Source organism: Helianthus annuus, chromosome 13 (genome assembly GCF_002127325.2).
Source record: "Helianthus annuus cultivar XRQ/B chromosome 13, HanXRQr2.0-SUNRISE, whole genome shotgun sequence".
Taxonomy (NCBI): Eukaryota; Viridiplantae; Streptophyta; class Magnoliopsida; order Asterales; family Asteraceae; genus Helianthus; species Helianthus annuus.
In genome coordinates, this window is record NC_035445.2 from 79,236,371 (window position 1) to 79,259,458 (window position 23,088).

Sequence of the window (23,088 nt, forward strand, 5' to 3'; positions counted from 1 at the left end):
TAACCTTCAGTCGTAAAATTCATATTTTAAAAGTAGTATCCAACAGGTTTATAGAATAACTGAATTCAGTCATAAAATTCATTGGTTGGATACATTATTCTAAATTAAATTTAATCCACAGAGTAGAGTATGACTTCATTACATAATCACTTATGAATAACTAAAATAGGATTTAATGTTAGGAAGTCAAAAACTAATTATTTAATACTGTGGGTTAAATGAAATGGAACTGCTAAAATAAATTATACAATTGCTTATCTTATTAAAAGTTTACCACATGAAAGCAAACTCGCATGAAGTACAAATTCACAAAATAATCTAGAACAGAATGAAGTTGGTTATTAACAAACTAATTTCGGAAGAGCAAACGGCTTTTATTGCTAATAGGAGTATTCTCGATGGGCCACTAGTTTTAAATGAATTAGTCCCGTGGTTGATGTCGAGTAGAAAGGAGGGTTTCATCTTTAAGGTGGATATAAAAAAGGCTTACGATTCACTTAATTGGAATTTTTTGGAAACAGTAATGGATCAAATGAACTTCCCGGAGATTTATAGGAAATGGGTCATGGCTACAGTTACTAACGCTAGGGCTTCGGTCTTAGTAAATGGGTCACCGACACAGGAGTTCGTATGCTATAGGGGTTTGAGACAAGGTGATCCATTGTCACCATTCCTTTTCATCATTGCAATGGAAGCTCTAACGGGGGTGATGAAGAAGGCGTGTAACCTTGGGCTCTATGAAGGCATTCGATTCATAAACCATGGTACGGTCTTATCTCATTTTCTGTACGCAGATGACGTCATCTTTGTTGGAAATTGGTCGATAGGCACTGTGAAAAATCTAAGGAGATTACTAAGGTGTTTTTTCTTGGCATCGGGTCTTCGGGTTAAATCTGAATAAAAGTAGCGTAATTGGTGTGAATGTCAGTGATGATAGAATACAAGATATGGCATTGCTATTGGGGTGTAGGGTGGGGTCCTTTCCGTTTAAACATCTGGGGCTTCAAGTGGGTGCTAATATGAATCTAAGTAAACACTAGTAGCCGGTCATTGATGTCTTTCGGAAAAGATTAGCTCTTTGGAAGGCAAATACACTCTCTTTCGGTGGTAGGTTGACTTTGATAAACTCGGTCCTAAGTGCACTCCCTACTTATTATTTCTCTCTATATAGAGCTCCTACAAAAGTAATTGATCAACTTGAGAGATTGCGGCGGGAATTTCTATGGGGGATAACTTCGGAGAAAGGTAAGATGAGTTGGGTTGCGTGGCAAAGTGTTATGACGCCAAAGGAACTAGGTGGGGTGGGTATTGGATCGTTAAAGGATGCAAACTTGGCAATGCTTGCCAAATGGTAGTGGAGGTTCAAAATAGACCCCGAGAGCTTATGGCGAAAAGTGATATGGAGCATCCATCATAATGAAAGGTTGTGGAATTTGATACCGAGGAAGTTGTCAGTGGCTGGCCCGTGGAAACAAGTCGCTAAAGTGTCGGAGGAACCGGAAAGGTAGGGTAAAAATTTGAATTCTTGTTTTCGGGCTATTCCGGGGAAGGGAGATCGGTTGTTTCTGGAAAGAATGCTGGCTAGGAACAGAACCATTGCAAAGAAGGTTTCCGAACTTATTTGCTCTGGAAAGGGTCATAAATGCCAAGATATCGGATCGTGTAACAATTGCGGATGGAAGTGTGGTGCTGAATTTTAATTGGATAAGGCCGCCGATGTCGTTGGAGGAACTTGCAGACCTTCAAAAACATGTCTGCGGCGATTTTAAACGTAACACTGGGGATCGGAGAAGACACGTGGGTTTGGGAACTGGATGACTCGGCGGTTTTTTCAGTCAAAATCCTTAAAAGAACAGTACAATTGAATCGGTTCGCGAATCTAGGTAATGACTTTGTATGGAATAATTGGATTCCAATCAAGGTTAATTTTCTGGCCTGGAGATTATCTTTGGATCGGGTTCCTACGTTAGTAGCTTTGGCTCGCAGGAATGTGAATACGGGTCAGATTCGATGCAGGTTCTGTGGTGTGTATGATGAGGATGTGGATCATTTGTTCATGGGCTGTGAAGTGGCACAATGTGTATGGAATTTCGTATCACAGTGGTGTAGGATATCTAGTATATTCGCTTTCCGAGTGAAAGACATACTAGATTGGCACAAATATGTTAAGGGTTGTGAAAAATGGAGGAAGCTGGTGTATGCTATCATGCAGGTGGCACTTTGGGTTGTGTGGCGAAGTAGAAACGATGTGATCTTCAATAATCAAGAAGTCAGTATCGATCGGATTCTGAATGAGATAAAACACTTGGCGTTCCTATGGATAGGTAATCGTTCGAATCTAAAAGGAATCACTAGGGAAGAATTGTGTAAGTTCGATAGTGCAAGGAATTGGATATAGATTAGAAGGGTTGTAATCCGAATTGTAAACTTTTGGTGTGGGCTAACATTTGGTTAGCCCTTTGATTAATGAATAAATTTTGTTGGCCGTTCAAAAAAAAAAAACCGAAATAATCTAGAATATGTCATTTCAGGGGTGCGTGACTGTTTTTAAAGTTGCAAATGGATGTCGTTTTGCGCGTGGGGTGAATTAGAGATAACTTACATAGATTAGGGAGAAAAATTATACTTTTTAAACCATTGAAGTAAAACCGTTAAAATAATCAAATCATAGGAAACAAAATAGAAGTTAACTCTAACTAAATTAAACCACTAACAAATTTCAACTAGAGATGATATATATATATATATATATATATATATATATAAATATATATATATATATATATTTAAAATACCGTATGAGTCTAAAGGTTGGATTAAAACTAAACAACCTCATTTAAGAGGCTTGAAACATTGGTCCTAGTCTCCTTTCCATACAAATGACATGTGTGATGGTAAATGTATTCTAAAAAATCTTGAAATACTAAAAAAGTTAAAAAGAAACGTTGGTCTTAAGGGGGACGAGGCACCCTAACGAATACCTTCCCCGGATTTGAAATCCATACCACAACCCGTGCGCTGTTGTTGTTTGCGAGGTCAAAGAGACCGTTCAACTGCTCTTTTTTGACCGTTGTGCATTTAAAAAACAATTTCAAAATCTATATATATTAATCTTCCAATCCAATTTTAAATCACACCCATTCTGATATCCACTCCAAATTCAAAGATAAACCAAGTGGTGAGGGATAGAGATTTGAGACGTATATTAAGCCGCACGACCATCTCGAGCACGAAGTGCAAAAATTCTTTATAGCCTGCAAATGAGAACTTGCGGAAAAAATATGGTTGCCAACCAGCCATTTACCGGATATGAAGTTTTTTATACTTTATTTTTTGTTTTTATTGTAGTTTTTATATCGTTTTTCCTTTGGTTTGAATTATGTTTTTGTTATTTTTATTTTAATAAAGTTTAAATTTTTGTTACATTTGACTTTACTTAAATTAAAAAAAGTTCATAAGTAAATATTAAGGCAAGGGTAGGGTGGCGCCGGTATTTTGTGGCGTAAGAGTAACTTGTAAGAAATTTGACATGATGAACTATGATTCATCGAGCAAGGATACTATCCCTTGGTGCCTCTAAGTTAAAAGTAAAAAGGGTTGATAACATTGCATGTTATTTCGCTTAAAGCAAGACAAGTGACATATAATAGATAGACATTACATATATATTACCTATATATTAAAAACATAAGCTATTGAACAGTAACAACATATATTATATATATTTTATAGTTAATAATAGAACACAATTTTTAATATTAAAGTAAATATATAGTTTTTTTTATACTTTTATTATTTTAATACTATAATAATAATAATTATTTCTTTATTTTTTAAAGTGGATAAGTTTTGTGTCAACCGGTACTTGTATCGAAAATCATGTACGGTCTGGTTCATTATCGGTACATGAAGGTAAAAAAATGGCACCAGCCTGGTATAGTTATCGGTACATGAATGTAAAAACTGGCACCAGTCTGGTATAGAAAACGCCAAAAGTTGGTACCAAAATGATTTTGAAAATCTTTTAGTTCGGGAAATTTGGTACTTCTACCCGGTACCATTTGCTCATCTCTGATCATAGGTACCATACGAACAACGGTATCATGCAACATTTTTTGTTTATTTTATTCAACTTTTATTATTATTCAATCATGACCACGTTTGAGTTTGTCACCAAGTAATTTTTTTATGATTGTGATGTGGACACTTTGATGTGTCATGGAGTGATATTTTATGATTGTGATGTGGACACTTTGATGTGTTCAAACTTAAACTACTTTTGTAATAACGAATAAAACCCAGTATAGTAGTTAACTATTCAAAGGCAAATGTTTAACTAATTCAGATAAGAGGTTTTAATCATTCAGACTCGGTATAATGTTTTACGACTCAGAGGAAAATGTCTGAATCATTCAGACTTCTGCTCGCGAAACAAACAGTCCGAATCATTAAGTGCTGAACTAGTAAGATATCTAAACTACTAAGCGCCTCATTAGGAGCTAAACAAACAACCCCTTAGTCTCCTTTCCATCCAAATGATATGTGTGACGGTAAAATGTATTCTAACAATCTTGGGTTTGAAGTCGTGCCACAACACCGCCGCCACCCACAAGGGTAGGTTTGGCGGCTTGAATATCCGAGTAGTCTAACCCGTGCGCTTTTGTTGTTTACGAGGTCAAAGAGAGCGTTCAACGACATTTTTGACCGTTATGCATTTAAAAAATAGAAAAAACAATTTCAAAATCTATGGTAATGTTTTGTATGTAGGAATAAGAGGCAGAATGAAATTGATCATTATAAGGGAATAAAGAAAAGGGTGATTGGTTAGTCAATGGAATGGAATCACCCATTCCATAAGTCATTTCATTCCCTCAAAATTATTCCATCCACCCCCTATGTTTTTTTTTTCATTCTATCCCCTCTTACACCATTCATTAAAAACACCACAACCCACCACCTTCGCCACCACCCACCACCGCCAACCACCACCGACGTCATTGCTGCCGCCACCCACCACCACTCACCCGCCACCATTGCCCCCCACCGCCGCCACCAACCACCACTTCCGCCAACACCAATTGCCGCCGCTACCCACCACCACCGTCAACGCCACCCACCGCCACCAACCACCACCGACGACCACCGCCACCACCCCCGTCATCGCCACCCGCCGTCACCCCCACACCACCACTTGTCGTCGCCACCACCCACCACCGCCACCTATAAACCACCTACAATCACTACCACCGACCACCACCACTACTCACCGCTTATTTTATTCCTTTGTTTTTCTTGCTCACCATACGTTACACAATAATAATTCATTCCATTCACACATGGTAACCAAACAAGACATGGAATGGTAATGATCTATTGCATTCCCACATCCATTCCATTACCTCGTCCTTTCCATTCCCACGTCCATTCAATTACCCCATACTAAACAGACTATATATGTATTAATCTTCCAATCCCATTTTAAATCACACCCATTCTCACACCCACTCCAAATCCAAAGATAAACCAAGCAACGAGGGACAGAGATTTTGGGAAATACGTTAAACCACACTACCATCTCGACCACAAAGTGAGAAAAATCTTTATAGCTCATAAAAGAGAACTTGCAAAAAAATATGGTTAGCCAACGAACTATTTACCGGATTTGTCTTTTTTTTTCTTTTTTATTTTGGTTTTTATTGTATTTTTTATGTCGATTTATTTTTAGTTTGAATTATGTATTTTTATTTTTTATTGTAATGAAGTTTAATTTTTAGTTACATTTGACTTTATTTAAATTAAAAAAAAAAGTCAAGAGTACATGTTAAGGCAAGGGTAGAACGCCGCTAGTGTTTTGTGAGGTAAGGATAATTTATAAAGAATTTGACATGGTGGACTCTGATTGCTCAGGGCAATGGTCCCCTAAGTCAAAAGTAATATCGGTTGATAACATTGCACGCTTAAAGTGAAAGTGACATGTAACAAAAAGGCGTTATTATTCAGTTATAGTTATGACCACCTTTGGGGCTGTCACAGAGTGATTTTTTGACGATTGTGATTGTCAACGATTTGATGTACGTTCCGGTAACTTTAATCTTTTGTTTTTCTCATCATATAGTTATTGATTTGTGCAGGTGTTTAGATGCACAAATCGTTTTACTTTTCATTTTGCTTTTTTGTTTACATGTTTTGTGTATACATACTGAAAACAACTAAAAAGAATCCACGAAAACAACTAAAAGAATCCACTCGTTGATGGGATGCGGGTCTAACACTTGTTGGACGCTATTGGTTGTGAGGGTTCGGTAAGTTCCTCGGGTCTGCTCACAGCCATTACTGGAGTTGTCAACCTATGGCTTGAGGAGCTTTGCCCTAAGGTGTTGGCCGAGTTTGTGGCCTCAGCCCCCCTCATCCCCTTATTGAAACCTGATAATGGTATTAGGCCTATCGCCGTGGGGGGCATCTGGCGTAGGTTGGTCTCTAAGGTGGCTATGAAGAAGGTTGGGAAGGACATGGCCCAGTATTTGGGGGATTTTCAATTCGGGGTTGGTACACCAAATGGGGCGGAGGCGGTGCTTCATAGTGCGAACAGGTTCCTGAACTCTTTTCATGAAGATGGGTCCATGGCCTTGCTCACGGTAGACTTCACCAATGCTTTCAACATGGTTGACCGCTCAGCGTTCCTTCAACAGGTCCACCAACGTTGTCCATCTATCTATCGGTGGGTCCAGTTCCTGTACGCCCAACCCGCTAGGTTGTATGTTGGCAGCGATTGTATTGGGGCCACCACTGGAGTGCAACAAGGAGATCCCTTGGGGCCCCTTCTCTTTGCCCTAGCCTTACACCCACTTATTCTCCGTGTCCAGGAGCACTGTAACCTCCCCTTTCATGCTTGGTATTTGGATGATGGCACGATTATAGGTAACGGAATGGAAGTTGCTAAAGCCTTGGACATCATCAACACGGAGGGACCATCCCTAGGGCTCCATCTCAATATTAAGAAAACGGAAGTGTGCTGGCCATCGTGTGACGGTGTCAAGGTTCAGGACCGCCTTTTCCCGAGAGGGATAGGTAGACCTGATAGGGGAGTTAAGTTCCTTGGGGGGGGGGAGGGGCGGTTAGCCGATATTCTGTTTTTATTGGGGAATTAGCAGGGTGACGGGCATTGACAACGGTTGACCTTATGAAACTCTTGCCCTGCCTCCAGGACCCCCAGTGCGAGCTTCTTCTTTTAAGGTCATGCATGGGGGTAGCTAAGTTACTGTTTGGGCTGCGGACCTTCTAACCCCACTTGATGGCCAATGCGGTATCCTGTTTTGATGATGGTCTTCGAGAGGCTATCGAAGACATTGTTGTTTGGGGGGGTTCCTACTTCGGTGACCTTCAGTGGCGTATGGTATCTTTACCGATGCGTCTGGGTGGTTTGGGCCTCCTCTCAGCTTGGGATGTTGGAGTTTATGCTTTTGTGGCGTCTAGAGCTTAGTCGTGTATATTGCAAGACCATATACTTCAGAACAGTGGGGTTGTTAAGCTTGACGTAGACTACCAATAGGCCCTTGAGTACTTAAGTATCTCTCTTCCAGACTTTGATGTTGGCGGTTTCTCTAATATGGACACCCCCCAAGCCACAAAAAACTTTGGTGAATTCCCTATTTGACAAAATCGCTCGGAGTCTGGGAGAAACATTCGATTTGTCTCCCCGCCAGAAGGCGGTAATTGAGTGCCTGAAAGGCCCCTATGCTTAAGATTTTTTGACTGTTATCCCGATCGAGGGGCTGGGGTAATGCATGTTGGCTGTTGAGTATAGGGCTATCCTCAAATACCGGCTGATGATCCCTATGTATTCAGAAGACGAAACCTGCCCAATTTGCCATAAAGCCTGCATGGAAAAATACGGGGAGCATGCTGTCACACCCTGCTAGTAGCAGAAGCGTATTGTGTGTGACGTAAGAAAGGTAATCATTGCATCCAAATGTACTAATCAATATGAACCAACAACAATGCCAAAGATATATAAATTCCAACGAATATTTCCATATTTTCCCAAAAGTAGTTTCAAGTACCATACATGTTCACAACATTAGACATAACATAGTTATCGGTTTGTTTTACACATCACAAAAGACAGTTTTAACATAAAAATTAGTAAGGCTTTGTTTCCTATATACCCATACGAAGTTGGGATATAGAATACAAACCCTTCAAAAGTGGCAATCGTTGTCATTTGTTTTTCCCGAATCCCATAGTGAATCACCGGCTCAAGACCTATTTCCTGAAATACATGTGTTTTTAAAAAGTCAACAAAAAGTAGAGCGAGTTCATGCAGTATTTGTTATCATATGAAATCTCATAAATGTTATCTTGTAATCATGGTATGTTCCGATTCATTCATGGAGTCTGTCAAGGATCTATCAGTGGGTAGCGAGCCCCCTGACATAATGTACCATAAGTAAATAACCAAACCGAGAACACTTTGTCATCATTCGGGATCACAAAAGCACTCCAGGGTATACCAACCAGGAGTGGGGCGTGCCTCAAGCCCAATAGATCTACACCTTTTGCACCTTGGTCACTAAGTGATTAATGGTTACTAATGTTATCATCCTACTTATGCACATTGATCATGTTATCTTCTACTCGTAACTAACATACCAACAGTTTTAGCATGTATTTCCCCTAGTTGTTTTTGAAAACAAAACATTGAAATCAGTGAAAGGAGGGACATGAACTCACAAGTTTGCGTTCTTGTATGTAATACCGTAGGGAGCGTCCATACGTGTGATTAACCTACATGTGTACTAACTTTATTAGACATTAGGTCTTTCGGACTTCGTACAAGTTGTTCATCTTGAATTCTTTATTATGTTCTTGTTTGTCATCTTTGGAACAACTTTGTATTTTAGAGCGTTGATAGTTTACTCGCTCGATTGTTATGTATATACATATATTCTATACATATTGAATTCATAAGCGCATTCCTGTATTCTATGTGTATTGACTTATGTGTGATCGGCTTCGTTCTTCACATGTCCTCGTGCAGTGCACACATGTCATTGAGCCTTTGCTCATGTCATTGGGCCGAGCCCATGTTATCTATGTTATCGTATTTAAACCATGTTTTAATGTTATTGGGTCGGACCCATGTTATTGGGCCGAGCCCATGTTATATTACCATTGGGCCCTAGCCCAAGTATTAAGGAATTTGGGCCTAGCCCATTACTAGCTTTGATAGGCCCAATTCTAACATTAGGAGTCCATTAACATAATCTTGTAATTTTTACCAAAATGTTACTAGGGAGTAAACTTTAAATAAGTTCATTTTTCCTATGAAAAATACTTGGTAATTTTTATAGTTTTCGACTTTCCGGATTCTTGTTATCGGTCACTTATATATGTGCTCGTTTTAACGTCTAAAATATGTTATTTTAGACTCGACTTTGTAGTAACTTGCTCACGATGTCGATATGCCCAATTTCTCGTCATCAATAGTTATGTATTTCCGTTTCGGCCATTCTATTTAATTGTCCAATTTACTAGCATTTCTTGGACTATGTAGGAACATGTATGTGTATTTATTCTAATCACCCTATAGGTATCTAATACATACACAAATTTCTCATGATACATACATTTGACAAGTTTCCAAAAATATATAATTTTTTTACCAAAAATTATATATACATATATGGTTACCTTTTAACCATTTATTTTTGTAAAAGAATAAGTTTAAGTCCATAGAACTTATTGAATATTTAAGACTTAAATATTCTCATTAGGGCTTCCAAAAATGACGTTTATGACCACTAATCGCGTTTAACATTGTTAATCACCCTTTAATCCCCTCTTTAATCGCGATTAGATTTTTAGAAAATTCGCCATAGTTTCCCCTAAACTATAACGTTTCCCACGTTTTCAAAACGCGTTTAAACCATGTTTAAACCCATAATCATAATCAATTTCCAAATCAAGTTTCATCACACCAACTTTGCATGCATGATTCATGCTCTTTTCCTCTTTATTTCCATGAACTTTTATAAGTATATTTTTAACAACTTGGTTATAAATAATGAAACCTTCACATATTTATTAGGACCTTAAAGACACCATTTTTATTATATTTTCCAAATCAAAATCTTCTCTTTAAACGACTTTATTCACAAAACTTTTAGGATGCTCATAATAAAATCATGGTGGTTATTCTTTATAAAAATCACTTATGTGTAATAGATCATTTTTAAGTTGTAGTAAAGTTCATGGATCATGAGGTTGATGATCTTGTTTAGATTTAAACATTACCATGTTTAAATCATCATTTACATTCTTAATCATACAAAATCACCCACTTAAATAACTTACTTTAACATAGTCATCATAAGCATGTTCATCAACTAGCACAAAGCAACATAATCAACACATAATATATGATTGTTATAAACTTTTTATGTGATGATTAGAGTTTTAGGCTTTGTTTCTTTAATTTTCAAGATGATTAACTTGTACTTTAATAATCTACATAATATATCAAGCTTAAAAAAAATAATCAAAGAGATCTTACAACTTTGCAAATGGTTAGTTGGTTGTAGAATGAAGATTAAGAAGAGAAAGAAGCTTCCATACACCTTCTAATGTTCCTTCATTGTTGCTACACCTTAGATGCTTATGGAAATGGCTTAATCTAAAATAAATGGAGGTATTTATTGGATGAAAAAGAAAATATGAAAAGGTTTTGGGGCTGCCGATATGTAGAAGGAAAAAGGAAGGTTTCTTGAGTTTTGAAAGTTGTGAAAAATATGGTGGAAATTATGGAATATAGATATGTTTTAATGTTAGAAACTTTTTGTTTAGTCAAAGAAGTCTCTTCAAGCCATACATATCACCATCATCATGTGTAGGTTGGTATTAGGGGGTATGGCCGAGATGTATCGGGAAAGTATGGTTAATTCTTTATTTTTTTTAACATTTAAAACATGTGATTTTTTTGTTAAACTTAGTAGTTATTTTAGTAATTAGATTAATTAGGGCAATTAGGGTTTAATGGGAGTTTAGGATTTTAAATAAAGTCTAACTACTTTATTAGTTGAGTGGGTGTTGATTTTAGATGGCAAAAATGCCACTAGTTCGCTCATCAGTTCCATACCGGATGGTATACGAAAAGTACTACATAATATCGGGAGCTATGGTTTTAATTCATCATTGTTGCTATGGCGTTTATGTAAGGTGTTTATGACGCCTAAATATGGTTAACTAGTTCGCTAGACTAGTGTAAGTTGTATTTTGATACCTTAAATGCTTTCCGCCTAGGCGTCGGCTAGTTAACGACACTTTTATGTCGTACCGACAAACTTTTTCCGCAAGTTGTTATCTCGCATCCGGGTGATGTATGAAGTTATTCCGAGTTCCAAATTTGGCTTAACTAGTTCACTAGAGTTTTCATTTGGTTGGTACGATGACGGAAATACCGCTTACTAGCTCGTCGGTTCGCTAACGAACTAATTTAATGCATAGCGATATAAAATCGGAAGCTTAGGATTTTGGTCATCCCATTGATATCCTTAAAATGTTTTAGTGTGTTTTTCATCAAGTGACATAATTCCGAAGTCCCGGAAATGCTATATTACAGATTCAGACGCGTTAAAAAAACGTTATATTTTAGCAGAAACGGACATTTTTGTGATAAGGGCGTCATACCGGAAAGTCTTGTATCTTTGCAAGATATGTTTTCATATTTAAATGGGCTCAGTTATGTTATCCGAGTGTCGTTTTTCAGTGTTTTGGTCTGATTTCACGGTTTGCTGGCATGAATAGTGTAACCGTGAATAGTGCACGCAACACTTTTTACCAACACTTTTAGGACATTGTTTGTTTGGTTTCGCATTACGACGAAAACCAACGTATGTTTTAGCTTTCTTTTCTTGTCCTAACACTGTTATCCAGTATACGACACAGTTACGTAATTAAATTACGCTAAATGCATGAGATTATGTAAATAAACATAGTGATTAGATTGTACGGAATTGCCGGTTATTTGCCAGTTGTCAGATTCTCCCCCTGTTAAAAAGAATTTCGTCCCGAAATTCATGTTGAGCCATCCTTTGCAGGAGTCTTCTCGAACAGGTGTGGATATTTAGCCTTAATCTGATCTTCACGTTCCCATGTGTACTCGGGTCCGTGACGTGAATTCCAGCGGACCTTGACTAGTTCTATACGACTTCTCCTTGTCTTGTGGACTTTCCTGTCTATAACCTCAACAGGTTCTTCGGTAAACTGGAGCGTGTCGTCTACATGAATTTCATCCGTTGGGATGATAACTGAGTTCTTCTGGCAGTTTCAACTTGTACGCGACGGTACCGATCTTTTCTAGAATCTCAAATGGCGCAATGTATCTCGGGTTTAGTTTTCCGCGTTTCCCGAATCTAGCTACGCCTTTCCAAGGCGAGACTTTTAGTAAGACTTTGTCTCCAACCTCGAAGGATAGTGGTTTACGTCTTTTGTCCGCGTAGCTCTTTTGTCTATCACGAGCCACCTTGATACGGTCTCGTATCTTTGCTATCTTGTCAATAGTCTCTTGGACTAGTTCAGGGCCAATGAGTTGTTTGTCACCGACTTCTGCCCAACACAGCGGTGATCGGCACTTCCGTCCGTATAGTGCTTCGTATGGGGCGGCTTTGATGCTTGTGTGATAACTGTTATTATATGAGAACTCTACCAGGGGTAAATGAGTATCCCAGTTTCCGCCTAAATCCATCACACAGGCGCGAAGCATGTCTTCCAACGTTTGGGTGGTTCGCTCGCTTTGTCCATCGGTTTGCGGATGAAATGTTGTGCTTAGATCCAAACGAGATCCAAGCGATTCTTGAAATGACTGCCAAATCCTTGACACAAGCGACCATCCCGATCTGAGATTATCGAAATAGGCACTCCATGATGTGCCACGATCTCGTTAATATAAAGCTCAACTAACTTCTCTGTACTGTCTTTCTCACGAATCGGTAAGGGGTGAGCTGACTTGCTTAATCGATCAACGATAACCCTATCATGTCATGACCTCGAGAGGTCTGTGGTAGTTTTGTGATGAAATCCATTGATATTTGTTCCCATATCCAATGGGAATCTCGGGTTGCTGTAATAAGCCAGACGGCTTTTGGTATTCGGCCTTGACCTTTGCACAAGTTAGGCATTTCCTAGCATAGGTCGCAATATCTCCCTTGTGATTAAGCCACCAATAGTATTCTTTTAAATCCTGATACATCTTATCGGATCCTGGATGTATTGAATATCTGGACTTGTGTGCTTCATCCAGCACTAAGTCTCGTAGGCCACCAAAATATGGAATCCAGATCTTTCCCATGAAATATAAAGTGTCATATTTGTTCATTTCCATTTGTTTTTCTAACCCTTGCAAGGATTCTGATCGAACGTTTTCTGGCTTTAGAGCTTCTTGTTGTGCATCGCGCACTCGAGTAGTGAAGTTTGTCTGAATAGTCAACTCTAAAGCCCGTACTCGTAATGTTTTGACTCTTTCCTTCCAGCTCAAAGCATCCGCTACAACGTTTGCTTTCCCCGGATGGTATCTGATTTGGCAGTCATAATCGTTCAACAATTCTACCCATCGCCGTTGGCGCATGTTTAATTCCTTTTGGTTGAATATGTGTTGAAGACTTCTATGATCAATGAATATGGTACACATTAGTACCATAGAGATAGTGACGCCAAATCTTTAAGGCGAATACCACTGCGCCCAACTCTAGGTCGTGAGTGGTATAATTCTTTTCATGAACTTTTAACTGCCGCGACGCGTACGCGATGACTTTTTCACGTTGCATTAACACGCAACCCAAGCCTTGACGCGATGCATCACAGTACACCACGAAGTCATCGGTGTCGTCAGGGAGTGATAAGATTGGCGCTTGGCATAGTTTATCTTTAAGTAGCTGAAAAGCCGTCTCTTGTTTTTCACCCCAATCGAACTTTCTATCCTTTTGAGTGAGTGTGGTCAGCGGTTGAGAAATTTTAGAAAAATTCTCTATGACTCTTTGATAGTATCCCGCTAAACCCAGAAATTGTCTTACTTCCGTTGGGGTCTTTGGAGTGTTCCAGTTCTTTTTGGCTTCTATCTCAGCTGGGTCAACATGTATTCCGTTCTCGCTCCTCGCATGACCAAGAAATTGCACCTCGCGAATCCAAAATTCGCATTTTGAGAACTTGGCATACAATCGTTCTTTCTTAAGCAACTCCAAAATAGTTCTCAAGTGTTGTTCGTGTTCCGCCTCAGTCCGTGAGTATATCAAAATGCCATCAATGAATACAATCACGAACTTGTCGAGATATGGCTAACATACTCGGTTCATCAAATCCATGAACACGGCAGGAGAGTTTGTTAAGCCGAATGGCATAACAAGGAACTCGTAATGCCCTAGCGAGTCCTAAACGCCGTCTTAGGAATGCTTCTTCTTGAATTCTCAGCTGATGATATCCAAATCTTAGATCAATCTTGGAATAAAAACTGGAACCTTGTAACTGATCGAACAAGTCGTCAATCTTCGGTAAAGGATACCAATTTTTTTTTGATTGTTAACTTATTTAGTTCTCTGTAATCGTTGCACATTCGAAAGGTTCTGTCCTTCTTCTTGACAAATAGCACCGGAGCTCCCCAAGGTGAGAAACTCGGTCTAATGAATCCCTTGTCAAGCAACTCCTGAAGCTGAGTAGATAATTCCTGCATCTCCGTGGGCGCGAGTCTATAAGGAGCTTTTGCCACCGGTGTCGCTCTTGGCACAAGATCGATATGGAATTCCGCTTGTCGTTGTAAAGGCAGTCCTGACAAGTCTTCTGGAAAGACTTCGGGGCATTCCCTTACCACAGGGATGTCCTCCCCTTTGCGCTCCTCGGCCTTCTTGTCGACCACATGAGCAAGAAAGGCGATGCACCCTTTTCTCAAACATTTTCAGGTCTTCATGCAACTAATGATTCGTAGTGGCGTGTCTTGTTTCTCCCCGTGTACTACGTCGTAACAACCCAATTGAACGGGTAAAATGGTCAATTGTTAATTTTCGCGCTCCAAGTTCGAGTGTGCATCCTTTAATGTCTTCTCCCGACTCAACTAATTTACCATTGGCCAATACTATGGAATGAGAGGACGTCTAGCTTACTTGACTCTAGGCCAAGAATATTTTGAATTCTAGGGGGATGAAACTAATACCGACACCAGTATCAGACAAAATGGATGTAATGGGTCGGTTGATAGGAAACATATTAGTGACCCTTAATGACTTCATATGACTCTGCTAATTTCCCATTAGCTACTTGATTGAGTAAGACATGTCTAACCTACATGACTCTAACTCGTGTATATGCTTACTATCTAAAGACACTAAGTTAAGTCGATGTTGATATCCAAAGAATTGATACATTCTGGTTGTAAAGTAGAACGTACCCATGGTAACATTGGGACTTTTGTGGAGTATACATTGTTCTACTCATACACACACTCATTCACTTGCTTGATTCGTCCTTAGACATCCATGATTGTAGTGATCTCTTTGCCACAGTTAAAACCTCCTTGTTCTTTCTTGAATATAAATAACTCATTAGTTTTCGTTTTGTGCCCAGTGTCATTGCACTACTACTCTTGGCACTTTTGCAGGTGCCCTCGTGATGAAAGTTACACTTATCTCTTTCAGGATTATTGCAAGTTATTAGCATGCTTCTTGATGTCAGCTTTGTATCTCAGGGCTAAACCCCAAATGTAGCGCTTAGTGCATTTGGATTCGGGTGTTATCGAGTATGCAACAATCCTTGAGAGATCATGGAGGCATCGGGGTAACCAACAACATTAGCTCTAATCATGATTGAGTTCAATAGTTCGGTTCCCAACCTTGGAATTTTTCTGCTAGCAAGCAATACACTTCTCGCATAAGATCCTTGAGTTCTTCCCATGCCAACCTCTTTGTTGTATTACTCCCTAAAGTTTGCACTTGGAGATTCCACCAAGTTATCGTCTCCCTCAACAGATGACTATTCATTTACCAAATCGTTTACTTAGAAGTACATTTACTAGCACGGCTAACTAGCTTCATTGTCTCTATTTAGCGGACATAACTTACCGCACCTCTCGTACCAATGAGGTCTCGCGGCTTGTAATCCGGAGATGCCTTAGAATTAAAACCTGGTGTGATTGTATCTCCAAGTATGGCACTGCCACTCGTTCTCGTCCCATAAGAATTTGAACCACTTGAACTACTGGTACCATCAGTACCGTCACTAGTGTGGACTCGGCAACCTCATGTTGTGCAGTTTCCGCAACCTCATGTTGTTTCATAAAAACTCCAATTCAACTTAAATATTAGGGCGCTGACTAACTGACCCGTTCTGGGCCTAGATTTTCTTTTCGACACCATGTTATTTCTGATACATAGTATTAAAGGGTATAGGCTTGTGTTTGGACAGATATAGCCTACCATGTGCCTAAGAATTAAGAATGTGATTGGTTAGGGAAACCTCAAGATTGCAATGTTCATACATGTTCGAACAATGATAATAAGAATAATCGCAACACAAAATGCGTAGTACCTCTTGCGTGTATTGGCCATATGCCTAAGTGGGAAAAGAGGTAATTCTTTGAGGAGGAGAAACCAAACGATTGTCTCAAACTTTACGACGTGTACTCCATACTTCATGGATCTCGATAGTCCAAAGTAGGAAAATCATTCGCCACACTAACCCGTGTGACGAATACATTGATATCCCTTGAGCTCCAAGAGCTCCAACAAGATTGTTATAATTTCCATAGATGTCGAATAATGCAATGTAGGGGTTGTAGTATGGCTCATGCCATATCATCCCTTGGAATAAGACAAAAGTCAAACGGCGGAGTTTAATGTAATCATCTCCGATAACTAAGATAAGGTAAGGTGTCATAGGCACGAAAGAACCAACCCACGTACAAGAATTCCGAGAATGTTGAGGAAAATCCTCCATGAGTGGATAATGAGTTTTGATTGCTTTCGATGACTAGTATCGAATGACTCGTGTTATAGATCAAATGTTAGGTGCGAACAATACGTGTGGTCTTCATGTATCGTAGAGTGTTATAGTAACCATCCTGGTTAGTGTTCTACTAGATAGAAACTTGAACAACTTAAGAATTTCGACTGGATAGTGATCGCTAGCTTGACCCGCAGAGCCCACCAGGATTCCCCATGCACTACAAGTTGTTATTACGTGGGCCCCCGTAATTATAAATTATCTTGCATGGTCACCCTTGCATTCTCTCGTTCAAGTAAACGATCAGTTAGAGAGAGGACACCATTGTCTTTATACCTTCAACATAGAAGGGACCGTCGTGATGGTCCACGTGCTAACGCCCATTGTCATTATTCGTGAGAGGGCACAACGTTAGCCGAAATAGTAATAAAAGAATTTGTCATAATAACAACTAGAGGGGCACCTTCAAGATGAGTACTTCATCTTCCTTGTTTGGACGAGAGTGTCTCCATTCATGATTAGTATGAGTCTCAGGGACCTCGTCCCACTAATAGAGTTGTTGTCCAAGGCCGCCACCTCCGCCTCATCATCACTACTGAAGCTAGACATATACCATCCAAGGGAAAACAACCCTCTTCCAAGGAATCAATGCTTTAGGGTCTTGCTTTGGGACCACGTCCTAAGCTTCGTATTAGACACGAAGTCATCATTCTCATCGCGCGAGTCAAAGGCAATAATAGAATTCGTAGTCGAAGGTATTTTCGTTCATGGCAAAATATTCCGTACAGCACATATATAAATACATTATATATATATATATATATATATATATATATATATATAATCACTAAATCTCATGTTTTACATGTAAGCCTTAGTGTTTTCAAGTCTATCCTTATAGACTAAACATGTATTGAACCATATAAGTTACTTATGATTGAGCCCGCGTGATAGATCCTCATGTTATAGTGACACAATGAAAACCTTTTGTCATTTTGTCATACTTTTTGAAATCATCTTTGTAATGTTATCAACTTTGTTTTCATGTGAGAGCCCTTGGTGATTGTAGACCAAACTTTATAAAAGTTTGTCCCCGGTTCACTACAATCAGAGCTTTGATACCAATCTGTCACACCCTGCTAGTAGCGGAAGCGTATTGTGTGTGACGTAAGAAAGATAATCATTGCATCCAAATGTACTAATCAATATGAACCAACAACAATGCCAAAGATATATAAATTCCAACGAATATTTACATATTTTCCCAAAAGTAGTTTCAAGTACCATACATGTTCACAACATTAGACATAACATAGTTATCGGTTTGTTTTACACATCACAAAAGATAGTTTTAACATAAAACTTAGTAAGGCTTTGTTTCCTATATACCCATACGAAGTTGGGATATAGAATACAAACCCTTCAAAAGTGGCAATCGTTGTCATTTGTTTTTCCCGAATTCCATAGTGAATCACCGGCTCAAGACCTGTTTTCTGAAATACATGTGGTTTTAAAAAGTCAACAAAAAGTTGAGCGAGTTCATGCAGTATTTGTTATCATATGAAATCTCATAAATGTTATCTTGTAATCATGGTATGTTCCGATTCATTCATGGAGTCTGTCAAGGATCTATCAGTGGGTAGCGAGCCCCCTGACATAATGTACTATAAGTAAATAACCAAACCGAGAACACTTTGTCATCATTTGGGATCATAAAAGCACTCCAGGGTATACCAACCAGGAGTGGGGCATGCCTCAAGCCCAATAGATCTACACCTTTTGCACCTTGGTCACTAAGTGATTAATGGTTACTAATGTTATCATCCTACTTATGCACATTGATCATGTTATCTTCTACTCCGTAACTAACATACCAATAGTTTTAGCATGTATTTCCCCTCGATGTTTTTGAAAACAAAACATTGAAATCAATGAAAGGAGGGACATGAACTCACAAGTTTGCGTTCCTGTATGCAATACCGTAGGGAGCGTCCGTACGTGTGATTAACCTATATGTGTACTAACTTTATTAGACACTAGGTCTTTCGGACTTTGTACAAGTTGTTCATCTTGAATTCTTTATTATGTTCTTGTTTGTCATCTTTGGAACAACTTTGTATTTTAGAGCGTTGATAGTTTACTCGCTTGATTGTTATGTATATACATATATTCTATACGTATTGAATTCATAAGCGCATTCATGTATTCTATATGTATTGACTTATGTGTGATCGGCTTAGTTCTTCACACGTCCTCGTGCAGTGCACGCATGTCATTGAGCCTTTGCTCATGTCATTGGGCCGAGCCCATGTCATCTATGTTATCGTATTTAAACCATGTTTTAATGTTATTGGGCCGAGCCCATGTTATCTATGTTATTGGGCCAAGCCCATGTTATATTGCCATTGGGCCCTAGCCCAAGTATTAAGGAATTTGGGCCTAGCCCATTACTAGCTTTGATAGGCCCAATTCTAACTTTAGGAGTCCATTAACATAATCTTGCAATTTTTACCAAAATGTTACCAAGGAGTAAACTTTAAATAAGTTCATTTTTCCTATGAAAAATACTTGGTAATTCTTATAGTTTTCGACTTTCCGGATTCTTGTTATCGGTCACTTATATATGTGCTCGTTTTAACGTCTAAAATATGTTATTTTAGACTCGACTTTGTAGTAACTTGTTCACGATGTCGATACGCCCAATTTGTCGTCATCAAGTGTTATGTATTTCCGTTTCGGCCATTCTATTTAATTGTCCGATTTACTAGCATTTCTTGGACTATGTAGGAACATGTATGTGTATTTATTCTAATCACCCTATAGGTATCTAATACATACACATATTTCTCATGATACATACATTTGACAAGTTTCCAAAAATATATGATCTTTTTTACCAAAAATTATATATACATATATGGTTACCTTTTAACCATTTATTTTTGTAAAAGAATAAGTTTAAGTCCATAGAACTTATTGAATATTTAAGACTTAAATATTCTCATTAGGGCTTCCAAAAATGACGTTTATGACCACTAATCGCGTTTAACATTGTTAATCACCCTTTAATCCCCTCTTTATTCGCGATTAGATTTTTAGAAAATTCGCCATAGTTTCCCCTAAACTATGATGTTTCCCACGTTTTCAAAACGCGTTTAAACCCATAATCATAATCAATTTCCAAATCAAGTTTCATCACACCAACTTTGCATGCATGATTCATGCTCTTTTCCTCTTTATTTCCATGAACTTTTATAAGTATATTTTTAACAACTTGGTTAAAAATAATGAAACCTTCACATATTTATTAGGACCTTAAAGACACCATTTTTATTATATTTTCCAAATCAAAATCTTCTCTTTAAACCACTTTGTTCACAAAACTTTTAGGATGCTCATAATAAAATCATGGTGGTTATTCTTTATAAAAATCACTTATGTGTAATAGATCATTTTTAAGTTGTAGTAAAGTTCATGGATCATGAGGTTGATGATCTTGTTTAGATTTAAACATTACCATGTTTAAATCATCATTTACCTTCTTAATCATACAAGATCACCCACTTAAATAACTTACTTTAACATAGTCATCATAAGCATGTTCATCAACTAGCACAAAGCAACATAATCAACACATAATATATGATTATTATAAACTTTTTATGTGGTGATTAGAGTTTTAGGCTTTGTTTCTTTAATGTTCAAGATGATTAACTTGTACTTTAATAATCTACCTAATATATCAAGCTTAAAAAAAATAATCAAAGAGATGTTACAACTTTGCAAATGGTTAGTTGGTTGTAGAATGAAGATTAAGAAGTGAAAGAAGCTTCCATACACCTTCTAATGTTCCTCCATTGTTGCTACACCTTAGATGCTTATGGAAACAGCTTAATCTAAAATAAATGGAGGTATTTAATGGATGAAAAAGAAAATATGAAAAGGTTTTGGGGCTGCGGATATGTAGAAGGAAAAAGGAAGGTTTCTTGAGTTTTGAAAGTTGTGAAAAATATTGTGGAAATTATGGAATATAGATATGTTTTAATGTTGAAACTTTTTGTTTAGTCAAAGAAGTCTCTTCAAGCCATACATATCACCATCATCATGTGTAGGTTGGTATTAGGGGGTATGGCCGAGATGTATGGGGGAAAGAATGGTTAATTCTTTATTTTTTTTAACATTTAAAACATGTGATTTTTTTTTGTTAAATTTAGTAGATATTTTAGTAATAAACTTAGTAGATATTTTAGTAATTAGAGGGCAATTAGGGTTTAATGGGAGTTTAAGATTTTAAATAAAGTCTAACTACTTTATTAGTTGAGTGGGTGTTGATTTTAGATGACAAAAATGCCACTAGTTCGCTCATCGGTTTCATACCGGATGGTATACGAAAGGTATTACATAATATCGGGAGCTATGGTTTTAATTCATCATTGTTGCTATGGCGTTTATGTAAGGTGTTTACGACGCCTAAATATGGTTAACTAGTTCGCTAGACTAGTGTAAGTTGTATTTTGATATCTTAAATGCTTTCCGCCTAGGCGTCGGCTAGTTAACGACACTTTTATGTCGTACCGACAAACTTTTTCCGCAAGTTGTTATCTCGCATCCGGGTGATGTATGAAGTTATTCCGAGTTCCAAATTTGGCTTAACTAGTTCCCTAGAGTTTTCATTTGGTTGGTACGATGACGGAAATACCGCTTACTAGCTCGTCGGTTCGCTAACGAACTAATTTAATGCATAGCGATATAACATCGGAAGCTTAGGATTTTGGTCAGCCCATTGATATCCGTAAAATATTTTAGTGTGTTTTTCATCAAGTGACATAATTCCGAAGTCCCAGAAATGCTATATTACAGATTCGGACGCGTTAAAAAAACTTATATTTTAGCCGAAACGGACATTTTTGTGATAAGGGCGTCATACCGGAAAGTCTTGTATCTTTGAAAGATATGTTTTCATATTTAAATGGACTCAGTTATTTTATCCGAGTGTCGTTTTTTAGTGTTTTGGTCTGATTTCATGGTTTGCTCGCATGAATAGTGTAACCGTGAATAGTGCACGCAACACCTTTTAACAACACTTTTAGGACATTGTTTGTTTGGTTTCGCATTACGACGAAAACCAACATATGTTTTAGCTTTGTTTTCTTGTCCTAACACTGTTATCCAGTATACGACACAGTTACGTAATTAAATTACGCTAAATGCATGAGATTATGTAAATAAACATAGTGATTAGATTGTACGAAATTGCCGGTTATTTGCCAGTTGTCACACATGCTATTCATTGTAAGGAGCTCCCTGGTTTCAAATATCGGCACGACTGGGTGAGAGATGTTTTGGGGGACATCTTGAGGAGAGCGGGGATTTCTGCCAAGAAGGAGGCCTCTGTGAATTTTCTTATAGATCCGATGGAAGGGAGATCTACATTGAGACCAGCGGATCTTCTCGTCTTTGGCTGGGCGGGAGGGAAACATGCTTGTGTGGATCTCACAGGAGTCTCCCTCTTAGCTGGGTTAAGGGAAAGCGGGTTTGTAGCAGGACAGGCAATAATGAAAGCGGAATCTAAAAAGGTGGATAAACACGCTAAAGCATGTGTTGATAACCAACATGCATTTGTCCCCTTTGCTTTCGTCACCTTTGGCTCCTTAGCTCTAGAAGCTATCCGTTTGTTGACTAGGTTCCAAAAGGTTGTCCACAGCAGTTGCTCATCAACAGGGGGCCAGGGGTTTGTCTTTAATAGGCTAGGGTTTGCTATTTAGAAAGGGGTAGCGGCGCAGCTTGTTGCTCGCTTACCTACAATATTGATGTAACTCGGCCAGTATTTTATATATAAATATTAACTCGTTGATATTTTATTTTTTTTTAATTTATTTGTTATAACAACCATTAAGAAAAGAAGATCTAAGAAGTGACTTATATGCATATTCGATATTTGCTCAAACTTAAAATTTTGGATATACATGTTTATATAAAAACTTTTAGTGGTAATTGGTAAACTTCATTCATTTGAGGCTTTAACTGTTTCTTTTTGTAACAGGTAATTGAATTAGTATTTCAGCAAGAACCTAGAAGCAACTACAAAGAAAAGGAAATACTTGAATC

At 38.2% G+C, this 23,088-nt stretch overlaps 1 protein-coding gene across 1 annotated transcript; it reads left to right on the forward strand.

The window, feature by feature from the left end:
• The first annotated feature begins 1,750 nt into the window (after positions 1-1,750).
• On the forward strand, positions 1,751-2,398 carry LOC118485793. The gene has a single exon (XM_035982245.1). The coding sequence runs from the start codon at positions 1,751-1,753 to the stop codon at positions 2,396-2,398; it is 648 nt and encodes a 215-aa protein (XP_035838138.1).
• The last annotated feature ends 20,690 nt before the right edge of the window (positions 2,399-23,088 follow it).

Bases quoted from the DNA above. Each gene is read 5' to 3' on its own strand.
- LOC118485793 (XM_035982245.1), top strand. From the start codon at position 1,751: ATGTCTGCGGCGATTTTAAACGTAACACTGGGGATCGGAGAAGACACG.